The 15,340-nt window shown below is 42.5% G+C and overlaps 1 protein-coding gene across 2 annotated transcripts; it reads left to right on the top strand.

Annotated features, from left to right (window-relative positions):
• The first annotated feature begins 646 nt into the window (after window positions 1–646).
• LOC139649505 (butyrophilin subfamily 2 member A2-like) lies at window positions 647–14,277 on the top strand. Of its 2 annotated transcripts, XM_071525928.1 has the most exons (5): window positions 647–782; window positions 10,693–11,055; window positions 11,379–11,452; window positions 12,601–12,745; window positions 13,193–14,277. In XM_071525928.1, the coding sequence occupies exons 1-4, from the start codon at window positions 701–703 to the stop codon at window positions 12,619–12,621; spliced, it is 540 nt and encodes a 179-aa protein (XP_071382029.1). In that variant the 5' UTR covers window positions 647–700; the 3' UTR covers window positions 12,622–12,745; window positions 13,193–14,277. The 2 variants fall into 2 exon arrangements, with proteins under 2 accessions (XP_071382029.1, XP_071382028.1); XM_071525927.1 differs by having other exon boundaries at window positions 11,379–12,745.
• The last annotated feature ends 1,063 nt before the right edge of the window (window positions 14,278–15,340 follow it).

Raw genomic sequence — 15,340 nt, 5'->3', positions numbered from 1 at the left:
GTAAAAACTGTAGGAGTAGCGCGCCAAACTTTTGTCCGGAAGACGGAATAATAATAAGAAGTATGTGAAACAATAGTATTGTGCTTTGCCTATGGCAAGCACAATAATAAAAAATAATAGAAAGTTTGGCCGTTGTGAACAACTTCAACAATGTGGTTGCAATGAAAAGATTAACTTGACAGAAGTCATGGGCCAACACAAAAGCCGGTGTTAAGCCACAACTAATAGACATGTCTTCACAACATGTTAGTTTCTGTGTGTGTCTTTGTACCTTCTGTGATCTTTTGTCTGTCTTTTCAAATTGTGCTTTGACCCTGCAATTGCCACTTGGCTATATTTTCTTATTGAAATTGAACCAATTAAAATGATGAATGTTGGTGCTATAAAAATGTTTTAAAATGTTTTGCTGATAAAGACTATAATTGCACTTTTTAATTATTTTCATTTTGAACTTGCATGTGTTCTTACAGACATTTATTTTTGCAATCGAAACAATCACCGCGGGGAGGCAGAGGTGACCAGTTTTTCTAGTTGGAAAATCCCACGTAACCTGAACGCAGCATCTCTTCTGTAAAACAGCTCCCTTCTTGTGAACCACGTGACACAGAGGCGTGTCTCTCTGTCCCCATATATAAACTAGCAGCCCACAGGTGGAGTATAGAAGACAGCACCAGATTCCTACAGCAACACATCCGGCTGCATGGACCCGCATCGCCCCATGAATTTTACATCTGCGCCACTCCTGGCTCTGTGCATGTTGCACCTGGTGTCTTCACCTGACGGTGAGCTGCTCATTTGAATGTATACATGGGTGTGGGTACATGCGCGTACCCGTGGGTGTGCGCGTGTCCAGCGGCTGACCGAGAGGAGTGGTTAAATCCAGCCGGAGAGGGGCGAGAGGGGGGCAGAAGTCGGGGCAGTGCACCCGGTCAAAACGGAGGATGATGTCTGCCAAGACGAAAACAAGACGTAGATAATTGACAGATGTAATACGCAAATTCTGCATTATAAGTTGCCTGCTTGTTCTACTGAATTACAGATTTCATTAAATGAAATGTATCTTACGAGCATTTGTGAATGACAGATATTATACGAATCAGTTCCTAATGTAGACTACAGGCAACAGTTACATTTTACCTTCACAGAACACAGTGAGCTGGACGTGCAAAACTTGAGTTCAAGAAATGCGACTATGCTGTATAGGCGACATGTCCAAACTGCTGTTTATTAATGTGATGACGACTGGACTACTCCGAATATCTTACTGCGACTATGCTTAGCTCGACTATGAGCAGAATAACAGAATCTGGTGTTTATGGGTTCTGCCTTATTCGCATTATTGCCTTAATCTGTTTCCATCGCCATGTTGCCAGTTGCTTCCTGAATTGCAAAATGATTTGAGAGCATTTGACTCCTATTAATAAAATTTTGTGGAAATTTGCAGTGTCATATTTCATGCGTAAATCACTCGTCAGCAACACAAGTTAACTGAAGTTAAATGTGAGGTTTGACGACCTTGATTTGGTTTCCTGTTTTTTGTATGGAACTACTTCAAAGTACTTGGTTCCTTTTTATAAACTGGATCTCTAGATTTTCAGATCTAGCGAACTCTGGTTCGGACCTTAAGCGGACTTTATGGTGTGAAAGCGCCCTAAAAGATTAACTTCAAATACACAATATCTATGAATTCTTGTAGTTTTTCCAATTTGTAAGATCAGCTGTTTAGATGACTGTTGTATTGTTAGGTATTTCAGAGGAAGCGGAAATTACGATAATGTAATTGGGAAAATATTGACTTTGATACATGCTAGCTGCTGCCAATCCCTCTAATTCCCTCTGATTCTCTGCTCTGCCTAAATATTATCATGAAGCACTTTTGGGTTTTCCTCCTCCGTTGATCAAAGCTCTGACGATGCAAAATATTTTTCTGGTGGCTTTCAGGTGAGTTAAAGTGATGCAGCCTCTCGCGGCCATTTTGGAGATCCTCAGCTTTTGACAACAACAGATGAGAACCAATGTTTCGACTCGACTGTTTCAAGAGTATGGAATAGACGTGCAGAATTTCAGTGATGCTTTTGACGGCACTGATCATTTCATCACTGGTACAATAATTGATCACACGGCTTAAATCTATATTTGTGTTTCTAAACGTACAGCTTGTCCGTCTCTTAGCCTCTGTGTCCGTATAAACCAGGAAACGTGAAGATGGGCGCGTCTCGTCGTGTCAGATTCGATGTCAGACTGCCAACTATGTGTGTGTCAAGGCAGAAACTGGGCAGGTAAAACATCTGCTGTACCACAGTCCAACCACTCTGAACTGTAATATGAAGCTGCCGCTCCTTCATTCACTATAATCTCTCTGGAATCTCTCAAACCGGAATTACAGCATATTGTGGGATAGCACCATGGCGGTGACCGTGTTTTGTTTTTAGCTCCGACAGCCGGCTCTATGTTTTAACCCATTTCTCCGTCAGCTGGCTCTACGTTTTAACCCATCGAAATCGATTTTATTTACTTTACTTATTTACTTATTTATTTTTACATTATTTTATCACAGCTCCATTGGTTTTACGAGATTTCCCAGCTGGGTTTTCTTTTTATTGGACTATCTTCTGCCAGCTCGATAGCCAAGCCGCCCCGGCTATTTGTTTGACTAGGCTCGCCTTTAGCCTGTGGCCAAGTTTAACAATGTGAACTTCAACTATGCCCTGTGAAGACTGTGTACTGCTTCAGAAAGCAAACAGGAATATTACTAACCTCAAGGAAGACATTCAACGGCTATCTGATGAATTACAGAAGAAAGACTCACTTCTGTCCAGCTTTATGGACGTGGCTTCTGGGCAGTCTAAACGGATTGCTACGCTCAGCTCAGCCGTCCACGACACAGTCCTGTGGGAACCTTCCACCTGTCCACGACCTTCCTCCTGCTCAACACCCAGCCATCAGTCGTCCTGGGCAGAGGTGGTGATCCGCGGCGGAAAGAGAGACCCGGTCAGGGCTCCCCACCACCTCACTTAAACCTGTCGAACCGCTATGCGATTCTGTCCGATGAGGCTCCGGTTCACCAGGCTGATGCCGCTGCGGTCACGATCCCACCTGACCTGGACCCCTCCCTGGCAACGGTACCGGCTGGCACTGCTGCTTCTTCACCACCGGTGGCTAGGATCGATCGGGCGGCTCGACATTCCACCGTGGATAAGCCAAACAAGCGGCCCCCTCCCCGGGCAGTGACCTCCTCTTCCCGCCGCAAGATGTTGAAGGAGGCCGTGATCCGTCGCTCTGGAGGTCTTCCTCGCTCCGAGCCAGCAGGACTTCACTCCCCTCCCAAGAGCGATTCCACCTCCTCGCCACAATATTTTCCTCAGCGTCCGGCCTCGCTACACGGTAGTCGTCGCTGCTCCCTGGACGGCCCCTCAGCACAGCCACAGCCAAGAACCCTCATCATCAGGGGCGTCAAGTCCAGGTCGGCGGTGACTCACTGCCTTCCTGGAGCTAAGGTAACTGATGTTATCGCCGAACTTGCTGGCCTACTAACTCTGTACCCCTCTGTATGCACGGTCGTCATTCACGCTGGCACTAATGACATCCCACGTCGACAATCTGAACTGTTGAAACGGGATTTTTATCTTCTTTTTAACGCACTAAAGTCCTGTGGAAAGGATATCTTTATCTCCGGCCCCCTACCAACAATCAATCGGGGCTATGGGCGTTTTAGCAGACTGCTTAGCCTCAACAGTTGGCTTCAATCCCAATGCACTCGTCTGAATTATGGTTTTATTGATAATTTTAATCTTTTCTGGGAACGGTCTGCCCTTTTCAAAAGGGATGGTCTCCACCCTAACCACCGTGGCTCACAAATATTGGCTGGTAACATTTTTTATTCAACCACATACAACCATCACTCCGCCTCCTGTGACCACCTTGTGGCCATTAACATAGTTGACAACTCCGTCACCGATTGACGTCCCAAGGGGCCAAGTAACTATAACTTCGGTTCCGGGTCAAAATCAGAATATCCCACAGTTCTTGGTCTATCAAAAAACAGTCCCATTGATAATTTCTCCCCCACTAATACTGCTGTTATTACCAGGGAAAGACTTAATATAGTGAAGCCGTGGATCAGTTCCAGAGGCGTCAACTCTCAGAATCTTTTATCAATTGTCTGCACGTCACTCTCAGATAAGAAGAGATCTTACACTCCCACCTCCGACCTAGCTGTCAGGTTTGGACTTTTGAATGTTGGATCTCTCTCTAACAAGTCTTTTATCTGTCATGACTTTTAGATTTTTTTATGATTACTGAAACTTGGTTGAGTCTAGGTGATTTCACTCCATTGATTGAAGCTACACCCCCTGGTTTTATTCATTTCCATCAACCCAGACTATCTGGTCATGGTGGTGGGGTAGCTGTTATTCACAAAAATCATATAAAATGTTCCCCCATCTGTAATGGCACTTTTCACACTTTTGAATCACTGAGTTTCCTAGTAAATGGTAAGGCCCCCTTGCTATGTGTCCTAGTCTACAGACCCCCTAAACTGAACCAAGATTTCATCCAGGAATTATCTGACCTTCTGTCTCTCATTGTGCCTAAATACGACAGAATTTTAATACTTGGTGATTTTAACATCCATGTGTGTTGCCCATCACATGCACTTGTCACTGATTTTATGCTGCTTATTGAGTCTTTTAACCTTATTCAATTTGTTACTGAGCCTACTCATGTAAAGGGTCATACTCTTGACCTTGTACTATCATCTGGCTTGCCTCTAAATAATCTTGAGATAAAGGATATGTGTGTGTCTGACCACAAGGCAATTGTATTTGATGCTCCACTATTTCCTTCTACCTCAAAGCCATCCTCTCCCCTCAGCTCTCGCATTTTTAACGCAACCTCTGCTACCAGATTCTCTGAGGCTTTCCTGGCAACTCACAGTGATATATCTGTCATGACTTCCCACAGTCACACTGATGAGCTAGTTACTCACTTTAATCAAACCTGTTTGGCAGTACTGGATTCCATTGCTCCTCTCAAAAACAGGAAGTCAAAACCTCAAGCTCTTCCATGGCTCAGTGATACAACTCGGGTCTCTCTAAGAGAATGTAGAAAAGCTGAGCGAAAATGGAAGGCTAATAAAATACAGATCTTCCATGATATCTTGAGAAATCGAATGCTCACATATCAGAAAATGGTTAAGGATGCAAGAGCTGCTTTTTTCATAACTCTAAGGTTCTGTTCCAAGCCATAGATTCTGTCATTAGCCCCTCCCTCAGCCACAGCCTTGAAGCCTCCCCAGAGAAGTGTGAGGAATTTTTAGTTTTTTTTACTCAGAAGGTTGAAAATATAAGATGTCAGATTTCACCTGCTGACAGGGACTCATCTGTTTTGTTGGAAAATTCAGCTGTTTTAAATTGTTTTCAACCAATTTCTTTATTGTTTTTAAAGGATATTGTGACGGCCCCTGCCTGACTGTGTAATCTCAGTTACTGTGTCTACCATGTTGTCTACCATTGCAGTAGCTGTTTGCAGGAGCTGATTGGTAGTGGCCATCCAGATCTGGAGCACCTGGGCCCAGTGCTCTGCAGGATATAAAAGTCCCAGCTTCCAGCGGGGCTCGCTCTCTCTCTTCCCTGCCAGCGCCTGCACCTCTTTGTTTGGCTTTGCCTTTATTTTGTTTTTACTCCGCAACACCCTACATCACACCATGCACCCACATCCACATGAACACTACTGATGCCACTGACTAACACACCCCATATCCAAGGTTATCCAGTTCATTTTCTTTAGTACAATAAATAATGTGTATTTATTGGCAATCAGTGTCTTTTCCCGTTTTTGTCATGGCCTAATGGGCTGGGTTATGACAATATTGTCTCTCAAATGAGGTCCTCTACTTGCTGTTCTGATGTTGTTCCAACAAAATTTCTCAAAGATGTCTTTGACACAGTAGGTCCTAGTATTCTGTCTATTGTCAACAGCTCCCTGGCCACAGGAACTTTTCCTTCTAGTTTTAAGCATTCAGTGGTTCAGCCTCTTCTTAAAAAGCCCAACCTTGATGTGTCTGATCCTACCAATCTTAGACCCATTTCTAAACTGCCTTTTTTATCAAAAGTTTTAGAAAAAACAGTTTTTACCTAATTATTATCTTCACTGAACCATAATAATATTTTTGAAAAATTCCAGTTAGGTTTTAGAGCATTACACAGCACAGAAACAGCCCTTGTCAAAGTAGCAAATGACCTCCTTCTCACAGCAGATGCAGGAGAATGCTCAGTCTTAATCGTTCTAGACCAGACCTAGAGACCTAGAGTGCAGCTTTTGACACTGTAGATCATGCTATCTTAATTGAGCGCCTTGAACAATGGGTAGGTATCTCAGACTGAGCACTGGGTTGGCTTAAATCCTATTTATCTAATAGGACCTTCTCTGTCAGAATAGGAAAGTCATCGTCGACCACAGCAGACATCACCTGTGGGGTTCCACAGGGCTCAATTCTTGGCCCCATCCTCTTCTCCCTCTACATGCTTCCACTTGGTCACATAATTCGTAAGCATTATGTTTCCTTTCACAGCTATGCTGACGACACAGTTATATCTATCCTTAAGACATAATGATCCCAACTGCCTTAACACTCTGAGAAACTGTCTTACGGACATTAAGTTTTGGATGTCACAAAATTTTCTTCAGTTAAATGAAAGCAAAACTTAAATTGTCTTATTTGGGCAGCCCAACGCAAGAAATCTTATTTTACATGATCTGGGTGACTTATCATCTAACATAAAGCCTGTGGCCAGAAACTTAGGAGTGATTTTTGACAGTGACCTGAGTTTCGAGGATCAGGTAAAGAGAGTTGTGCAGTCTTGCTTCCTTCAACTAAGAAACGTATCAAAAATCAAGTAATTTTTATCTCATGCTGACTTAGAGAAGGTAATTCATGCTTTTATCTCATCTTGTCTAGACTATTGCAACTCTCTCTATACCTGCCTCAGTCAAAAATCTATCTCACGTCTCCAGCTTGTTCAAAATGCTGCAGCTAGAATTTTAACTGGCACTAAACGTAGAGACCATATTACCCCAGTCTTAGCACATCTGCACTGGCTACCAGTAAGATTTAGAATTGATTTTAAGATTTTACTGATTACATTTAAAGCACAGAAAGGTCTAGCCCCTAGCTATATTGCTGACCTCTTAACTCTTTATGAGCCAGAACGTAGCCTTCGCTCCTCAGGCAAGGCCCTTTTGGTTGTTCCACAGTCCAGGCTCAAGACTAAAGGTGACTGCGCTTTCTGTATTAGGGCGCCTAGACTTTGGAATGACCTGCCTGAGGAAATCAGGCTAGCTAAATCAGTTTCATCTTTTAAATCCATTCTAAAAACACACTTATATATACAGGCTTTTATGTGATTCACTCCCTTTGCACTGCCGTTCGGGAGTTTGGAGTCACTGAGGGGTCTTTGTGTTTCCCGGGGGGGGCTGGTGCTTCTGTTCGCTGGGGTGGCATTGAGCTGGTCGGGGGGTGCAGCCGGGGCAGTGACAGTGTTGCGGACTGCTGCCTCTGTCTTCGGGTGGCTGTTCTGTTCTTCGGACTCTCTGTTCATCGGGAGTCCTCTGTCTGTGGCGGTGGCATCTTTGCTGGCCTTGGGTGTTCTGGCTGTCGGGCTTTTGGGATTCTCGGCTGGGGTTTCGCCGCGCGCTTCCTGCGGCGCTTGCCATGGGTGCGATTGGCTTGTGGGGCGTTCTCTTGCGGGCCGTGCGTTCGGGCTGTTTCCCACGGGGCTCGATGGGGTCTGGATCGGGCGTTTTCGCTGGTCGGTCTGTCGGAGGCGGTGCTCGTCTCTCCTGGCTCGGCGGGCGGTTGTTGTTTTGGGGGATGGGGGCCGCTTCCGTGCGTGGGGTTGCCGGGAGGCTGGGGATTTCATGCTGGGGTGTGCGCCTTTGCGTGGGGGTCTTCGGTTTCTTGGCGGTGTCGCGCTTGGGGTAGCTTTCGTCTCTCGGGGCGATGATCGGCTGGCGGATTGTGGAGACGGGTGCTGTTTCTGCTGGGTTGGCCGGTGCGGTCGGCCAGTCTGGGTCCTGTAGGGCTTTTGTGGGGGCGGCTTGATCGTGGGGTCCATGGGGGATGCCCTGTGGGCCATTTGCGCTGGTGGCGGGTCCTGCAGGGGGTGTGGGGCGGGGCTTTGCCGGGAGTCCTGGGGGCATGGTGGCTGGAGTGCCTGGGGTCTGCGGGGGGCAGTGGAGCAGTCATTTGGAGTGGTGGTATTGGTTTGTGGCATTGTCGGTGTCTCGGCTGTGTTTCTGATCGGTTTGGTGCTGCCCTGGTGGATTGGGGTATCGGTCTCTTTCAGGGGCATGGAGGGTTCTTGCTGGCTCCGGACTCTTGAACGGTAGTGTTGCCTACTTGTACCTGTATGTCAATTTTATTTTTGTGTTGTGTGTTTTGTGTTTGTGTTCTGGCACACACTTTTATTTAGAGTTCCATCTATTTTTAATTGTATCTCTGTTTCTTTGTTTTAGTTGCACCTGTTTATCTCCTGTATTACCTTTTATTCCTATTTTTTTATAATTTCTTTTCAGCACACACTTTTATGTAAAGTTCGATCTGTTTTTAATTGTATCTCTGTTGGTTTGTGTTTTTTTTAGTTGTACCTGTCTACATCATATTTTACTTTTTATGCCTATTTTCTTTTATTGCTGCTGTTGGATTTTACTGTATGTAAAGCACTTTGTAAACATTGTTTTTAGAAAAGTGCTATACAAATAAAGTTATTATTATTATTATTATTATATATTGCTAAAGGTGGCTATAAAACATATAATTGTGGGTGTGGGTGTGCAGAAAATAACAGCTGCACTAAGAAGTTATAATAAGAGACTTACTGTAGTATGGTCTATCACAACAGAAACTCTGGACTAAACAGCACCAGGCCACCTATTGTTGTATGTAATCCTCTTCTTCTGAACAGAACTGACTTTCCATGAATAGAACTGCACCAAATTTTGCAGGGTGGTCAAAAGGTTGATATAATAGCCTGAAGTGGTCGACACATCTCCCCTTTGCTGACTGTTCACATGACGTTGGTGTATTTCCTTGTTCCTGGAAAGATTTGCACCAGGTCAGGTTTTTACACCCACAGACTGTAAATGAGATCAGATCAAATGACAGATTCACTGGAGTGGTATTTCCAGCTTCATTTGCTGAGGGGAAATTCTCTTTCTCTTTCCTCTGTCTGGTTGGGGAGCAGAGTCAGCCAGCTAGAACAGGTAGGAGTTCAGGAAACTTCAGCGGGTCTTTTATCAAGAGGGATCGATTCCTCCAGTTGGTGGACACCCTCACTAGCCACTGACCCATACTGCCACCCTCAGGGGAAAACAGACTTGTATTAAGAAAGGCCAGGTCACCACAAACCAATGCAAAAGTGTGTGAGAATCTGTTCCCTTTTTTTTCTATGGACATAATTACTTCTCTCTGACATACTTATCGCCCATCCCATAGGAGTTCGACAGCAGTCGCCCGACTTGGGTCTACTTCTCTGTATCATGAGTGATGTGTTAGGGCTCTAACATACTCATGTAAGGAACAGACATGTCTCGCGTCCTTGTGTAGCAAAATGTGTAGGGCAAAAAATTGTAACGCGACGCAAACGTCTGCTGCAATATCACGCGTGTCAGGTAGGGACGCTAAATGAAAATCACTACAAAAGGAGGAACTACCAATGAAGAAGTAATTTCCTGTGTAAACAAATGGCAGTGGCGGCAGATTTGGAAGAACAGCTGGCTGTCACACGTACCATCTTCTTTTCATTGCTCTCTTTTTGCAGTGATGGAGAATGTAAAGCAGCACAAATTCCTCCACGGTAGCCATTTTTACATACCCCGCTCCAGCATCAGATTGGCTTTGCTTCCCCTTGTGGATTAGCGATTTATAACAAGTGACAAGTGACAAGTGACACGGTCTACATGCGTTTGCTATGTCAGCAAACAGCTTGCGTAGGCGGAGTACTCGCATTAGCGCATGCGTTCCTTACGTGGAGTATGTTAGAGCCATTAGAAGATGAATTGAGCCCCATTTACATGCTAGTATCATGTGGGAACCTCATGTAATTAATTAATTACTCCCCAGCCTTTGTGTCTTGTGAACAATGTATATTTTATCACCTGGCTGCAAAAACAATTTCCTCATGGGGACAATAAAGTTGAAGTTGAATTTGTCACTTTCTGATTCAGGAAAAGCAAAACTTGAAGTTTGCATTGGAAATGCAGTCAAAACCTTCCTTAATTTGACAGCAGGAAGATAGAAATGGCATATCTAGAAGTTGAGGAGAACCATAAAAAAATTACAAAATTACGAATTACGAAAATTGGAATTTGATTCACACAGGATTAGTATTATAAAGGGACCTCTGTCTTTGCCAAAATACACAAGGCAATTTGTTTTCAAAATGTCTACTTGGCAAGATTCGCGTGGAATTAAAAATCACAGATGATTTCCACAGTTATTACAAATCACTGGACGTCCACAGGTAATAAGAGTCCTGTGTGAATGGGGCTGATGTCAAAACAGATGAGTGTTAACTACAGGTCCTGACTGTGGAGTCCTTTTGCGTTTAAATTGGTAAAAATTCAAGTATTTCTTGATGGAAGAATTATATTGTTGACTTCTCTGCTCTGGGTTTTTTTTCCATTGTCCTGTAGGCCTGCAAGAGCTGTCAGCGCATCCAGGAGAGGATGTCACTCTGAAGTGTCAGAGTCCCAACAATGCCCCCATCAGCATGTTGGAGTGGACCAGACCTGACCTGAAGTCAGAATACGTCTTCTTGTACCGAGACAAGCGCATAGAAACGTCCGAGCAGAATCCATCTTTTGTGGGCCGGGTGGAGCTGTCAGACAGAGAAATGAAGAACGGCGACCTGTCTTTAATTCTTAAGAATGTGAGCAGGAACGACACAGGAACATACGAGTGTCGTGTTGCAACAGGCGGAGCAAGACGCACAAAGAGAGAGACACCTGTGTGTACTCAGACTGAGTACAGCAGCAGCATCATCCTCAAGGTTGAAGGTGAGCTCAGCTGATACAGAATGCCAGAGTTTGGCTGGAGTCTGCTGCATGTTAGTGGCCGGTTATGAAGAGGCACTGCATGGAAATATAAGATAGATAATATGTTAACATGTTTATAAAACGTTTCATAAAGCTATAGTTGATAAGGGGCTGTATAAATGGTTTTGTGAAACTGCAGTAGATATTGGGTGATGTGAGTCCATGTAGAAAACTGCCTAAGATGTTTCCGACCACACGCCAACATGAGTGGGATGATGAGGAGATGAAGGCTTTTCTCCTGACCAGTCATCATTTACCTGACAGATCTGTTTTCTGCTCTTCAGATGCCATGGATGGAGGTTCAGATGCCATAGATGTTCAAGCCAATCGTGGACATGCTGTAGTGGGAGCCCCAGTGGTAGTCTTTGCAGTGGCCATTTTTGGTGTGATTGTTGGTGTACATTGATGCAAAATTCAGAAAACATCAAGAAAATAAACATCTGGTCAAGAATTCAGACCCGACTGCTGCTGATGAAGCAAGTGACCTACAGCTTGTCACAGAAATGAAATGAAATGAAATGTCACAGAGCGCTTTACCCCCAACTTACTGTATGTTGTGGGACACAAAATCACAAAAGAAAACCACGAATCAGAAAACAAAGCAACAAATAAGAGAGCAACACAGCAGTTCAGAAAACGCAATGCAAAGTCAGAAGTCAAACAATCAGAAAAGAAAACACAAAGTCATGAAGCAAAGCAACCAATCACAAAACATTCCAACAGTTCAGAAAGAGCAACAAAATTTCACGAAGCGAAAAACTTTAACTCAAACAGGAAAGGGCAGGGACCAGGTTGTTTTGATTGGCCACTTAACTTGTCTGGCACTTCAAAGGTAGGCAGTATTATTTTATTCTATTTTGTAGGTGTTTAACCTTCAAAATAAAAGCACGAAAGTTTAGAAATGTAGATTTAAAATTATTTATTTGTACTTGTAATGTGAATATAATTAAACAAAGTTTATTATTGAGTCATGTAGAACATGCCTCACTAGACATTTGGAATAAGACAAAGCTGAGAACCTATGTCCAACTTAAATCAGACTATTCTACAGAACCCCACATGTCCTGTAATTTGTCCTGGAGAACCGGCACCTTGTCTCTGCCTGTTGAGGTTGGTAGATTTAAGGGTATAACTAAAAAGCCTTGTTTATGTACAGTTTTATATCACTAGATGCTGTGACTTGAGAAAACCTATGATAAAGATCTTGAAGAAATAACCAAGGCATCTCCTCTTTGAAGCATCAAAAGGCAAAATACTTTATTACACCATAGAAGCATTAAAAATACCAACATGTTTCAGCCATAGGGCCTTCTTCTTCTATGATGTAATAAAATATTTCGCCTTTTGATACTTCACAGAGGAGTTGCCTTGGTTATTTCTTCAAGTTTTTTATCATAGGTTTTCTCAAGTCAAGTTTTTTGCCCATAGACCAAAGAGCACTCTCGTAGACATCTACATCATCAGTATGGTAATTTTTTTCCTGAAAAACCTGATGTATACAATCAGATACATGCAGTGCATGGATAATCCACCAGGGGAGAGAAGGCACGCACCAGAAGACCTTCAATTGAGACATCCAAAATGGACGCCATCAGTCAGTGACCCAAATGTGATTTTGCAGGGATATTTTTGCCAATTTGGTAATGTTAAGGTAAGAAAAATATTCAAATTGTTACTGATACTTCAATATGAATATCTACTGGATTGATGCAATGTATAATTACTTGGAAATGTGTGTATCAAATTAGATACAGCAGGTATATAAGGTAATTTATCTGTAAAACCGTCAATCGTCATTTTATTGCATTTCATGCATTATGCATTCCATAAAGCAACATACACTATTTTGATTGTTTAAGTAAACTAATTAAAGGTTTAAATGACATAATTAGATATATTTAGAATAGAAATTGAGCTATTTATAGCCTATATTGTATTTTTATATATACAACCTGCTGTATCACAATGATCGATGACTAGTTGAATGTTGCCATGGCTCACTTGCTAATAATTGTCTTTTGCTCATTGATTTTCACTAAAAACTGACCAATTCAGAATATAAATACACAATAATTTGTTTTTGGTGTGTATTTTTTAGATGGGGAAAAAGTTCAGTGTGGAAGATGTCCTGGAGATGATTATGGATGGCGATGCAAGTGACATGTTTTAAGGAAACCACCCATCTCTTGCCTTAATGATTAACCTGTTACTCTGACCTCTATTATTATGAAGTGTCTGGAACGATTGGTCATATCATATATAAAATGTAACATTCCTGCTACCCTTGTCCCATTACAGTTTGCCTACTTTTCTAATAAATCTGTAGATGATGCTATCTCACTTGCATACTGCTTTAGTACACCTTGAAAAGAAAAATACCTATGTCAGAATGTTGTTTATTGATTATAGCTCTGCTTTTAATACAGTTGTACCATCCAAACTGGTGTTGAAACTCAGCTCATGTTCTGTTCTCACTCCATCCATCTAAAAAACTTTACCGGAGCATCAAATCAATCAGAGGCTCACTAAAAAGATATTTAATTGGGACATTTCGCATGGTCATCCCTGGGCCAATGAGTTTTCCAGAACAGGTTACAGAGTAACATCAGAGTAAAATGTTTCTCATGTATAAAGAAAAATGGTCTGTTGATATATGGTATAAACAAAAATTACGAACTTATTGTCTCATAAAGAGTAGCTACAGTGTAGAACCTGATGTGAAGTATAATTTAAACAAAAGACAAAGATCCCTATGTGCACAGTTATGTTCAGGAACATTAGCATTAGCTCTAGAGACCGGCAGGTTTAATGCCACTCCAGAGGAGGACAGACTCTGGTGAAATTGAGAACGAGGTTCATTTGTTGTTTTACTGTCCTGTCTACGAGAACATAAGGGATTTACGTTTTAGTAAAATGTCCTCTATTTATGTTTATTTCTTTGGGTTGGATGATTATGAAAAACTTGAGTTGTGCTTGAAGGGAATCTTTTCTGTAGCAGATTTTATTTGCCAAGCTTGGGAGAGAAGGCAGAATATTTTGTTTAGGACTGAGCTGTATGATAATCTGTAATTTTGTAATGAAATGAAATGTGTAACCACTGTAACTGTAACTTTGGTGACTTGTAAATGCTTGAGGGTTGGGCACTTTGTGTGCATGACACGAACATAAAAGAAAATCAATCATACGAGTGCATTGTGTACATAGTCTAGGTAGCACATACAGTTTGTAACTTTGTATTTATGTGTTTATAGTGGGGGATTATAGTTTATAGTGAGTTTTAATGCTTAGCAATGAACTTCAAGTGCCTGCTATTTGCACCTGCTTTCTCTTTGTTACTACTTGATGTTTGGGTGGAAGTATATTTGATTATGGCAGGTTAGGGTATATTTTTATGTTTTTATGCTGCACATGAATTTTTCAGGGACAATAAAAAAGTATTGAACTGAATTGAATTGAACTGAATACCTGTGTCCAGGAATAGACTAAAGGTGACTAGGCTTTTGCCGTCAGGACTCCTAGGCTTTGGAGCGACAGAGTCAGTATCGTCTTTTAAATCTCCTCTTAAATGTCCTTTTAGCGGGAAGCCTTTTATAACCTTTGACTTCTATTAATTTCTCAATCCTGTTGCCTATTATCTTATTCCATTTGTTGTTATCCCTATGGCTGGATCTGTTTATGATTATTATTGTTATTGTGTCTGTTTCTATATTGTACATGGTGAGCAGGCTTTAGGTTTTGTTTCTCTTTCTGCTGAAGTTAATCTAAAAGTTGTATACCAGACAATGTGGCTGAACCTGCTCCTCATACTTGTCTATTCTTATCTGGAACAAAGAGCAGCTCAACCAGTCAGAGACAAACCACAACACACCATACCTGGTGTCCCTGGCAACAGTCCCAGGTGTTTGTGTGTGTGTGTGTGTGTGTGTGTGTGTGTGTGTGTGTGTGTGTGTGTGTGTGTGTGTGTGTGTGTGTGTGTGTGCGTGCGTGCGTGGGTACCGCCACCACACTGTGGATACCAGCCATGGATGTCTTAGAAATGGCTGCCACAGTACCTCCATGACTGCACACACACACACACACACACACAGCTGATTAGACTATTTTGAATGCCAAATGTAGAGACAAAGGCCTCCTGTTAACATTTGATTTTGTTCGAGAGGGTTTAAATTTAAAGTTATTGCACTGTCAAAACTCCATCCTGTTTCTCCAGCCCATTCCAGTCTTAACTCCAGGAAACGCATCACAG

The sequence above is a fragment of the Centroberyx affinis genome, unplaced genomic scaffold (genome assembly GCF_046629955.1).
Source record: "Centroberyx affinis isolate AG114_WGS23_722 - 3 ecotype Tasmania unplaced genomic scaffold, CSIRO-AGI_Caff_v1 ptg001365l_1, whole genome shotgun sequence".
Taxonomy (NCBI): domain Eukaryota; kingdom Metazoa; phylum Chordata; class Actinopteri; order Beryciformes; family Berycidae; genus Centroberyx; species Centroberyx affinis.
The sequence above is the reverse complement of the archived record's forward strand: the minus strand, read 5'-3'. Positions and strand labels throughout refer to the sequence as shown.

What these genes read in the sequence shown, in the direction of transcription:
- LOC139649505 (XM_071525927.1), top strand. Translation starts at nt 701, where the DNA reads ATGGACCCGCATCGCCCCATGAATTTTACATCTGCGCCACTCCTGGCT. An exon ending in CCTGGTGTCTTCACCTGACG is followed by an intron (nt 783 to 10,692) that starts GTGAGCTGCTCA and finishes ATTGTCCTGTAG; the next exon opens with GCCTGCAAGAGCTGTCAGCG. An exon ending in CATCATCCTCAAGGTTGAAG is followed by an intron (nt 11,056 to 11,378) that starts GTGAGCTCAGCT and finishes TCTGCTCTTCAG; the next exon opens with ATGCCATGGATGGAGGTTCA.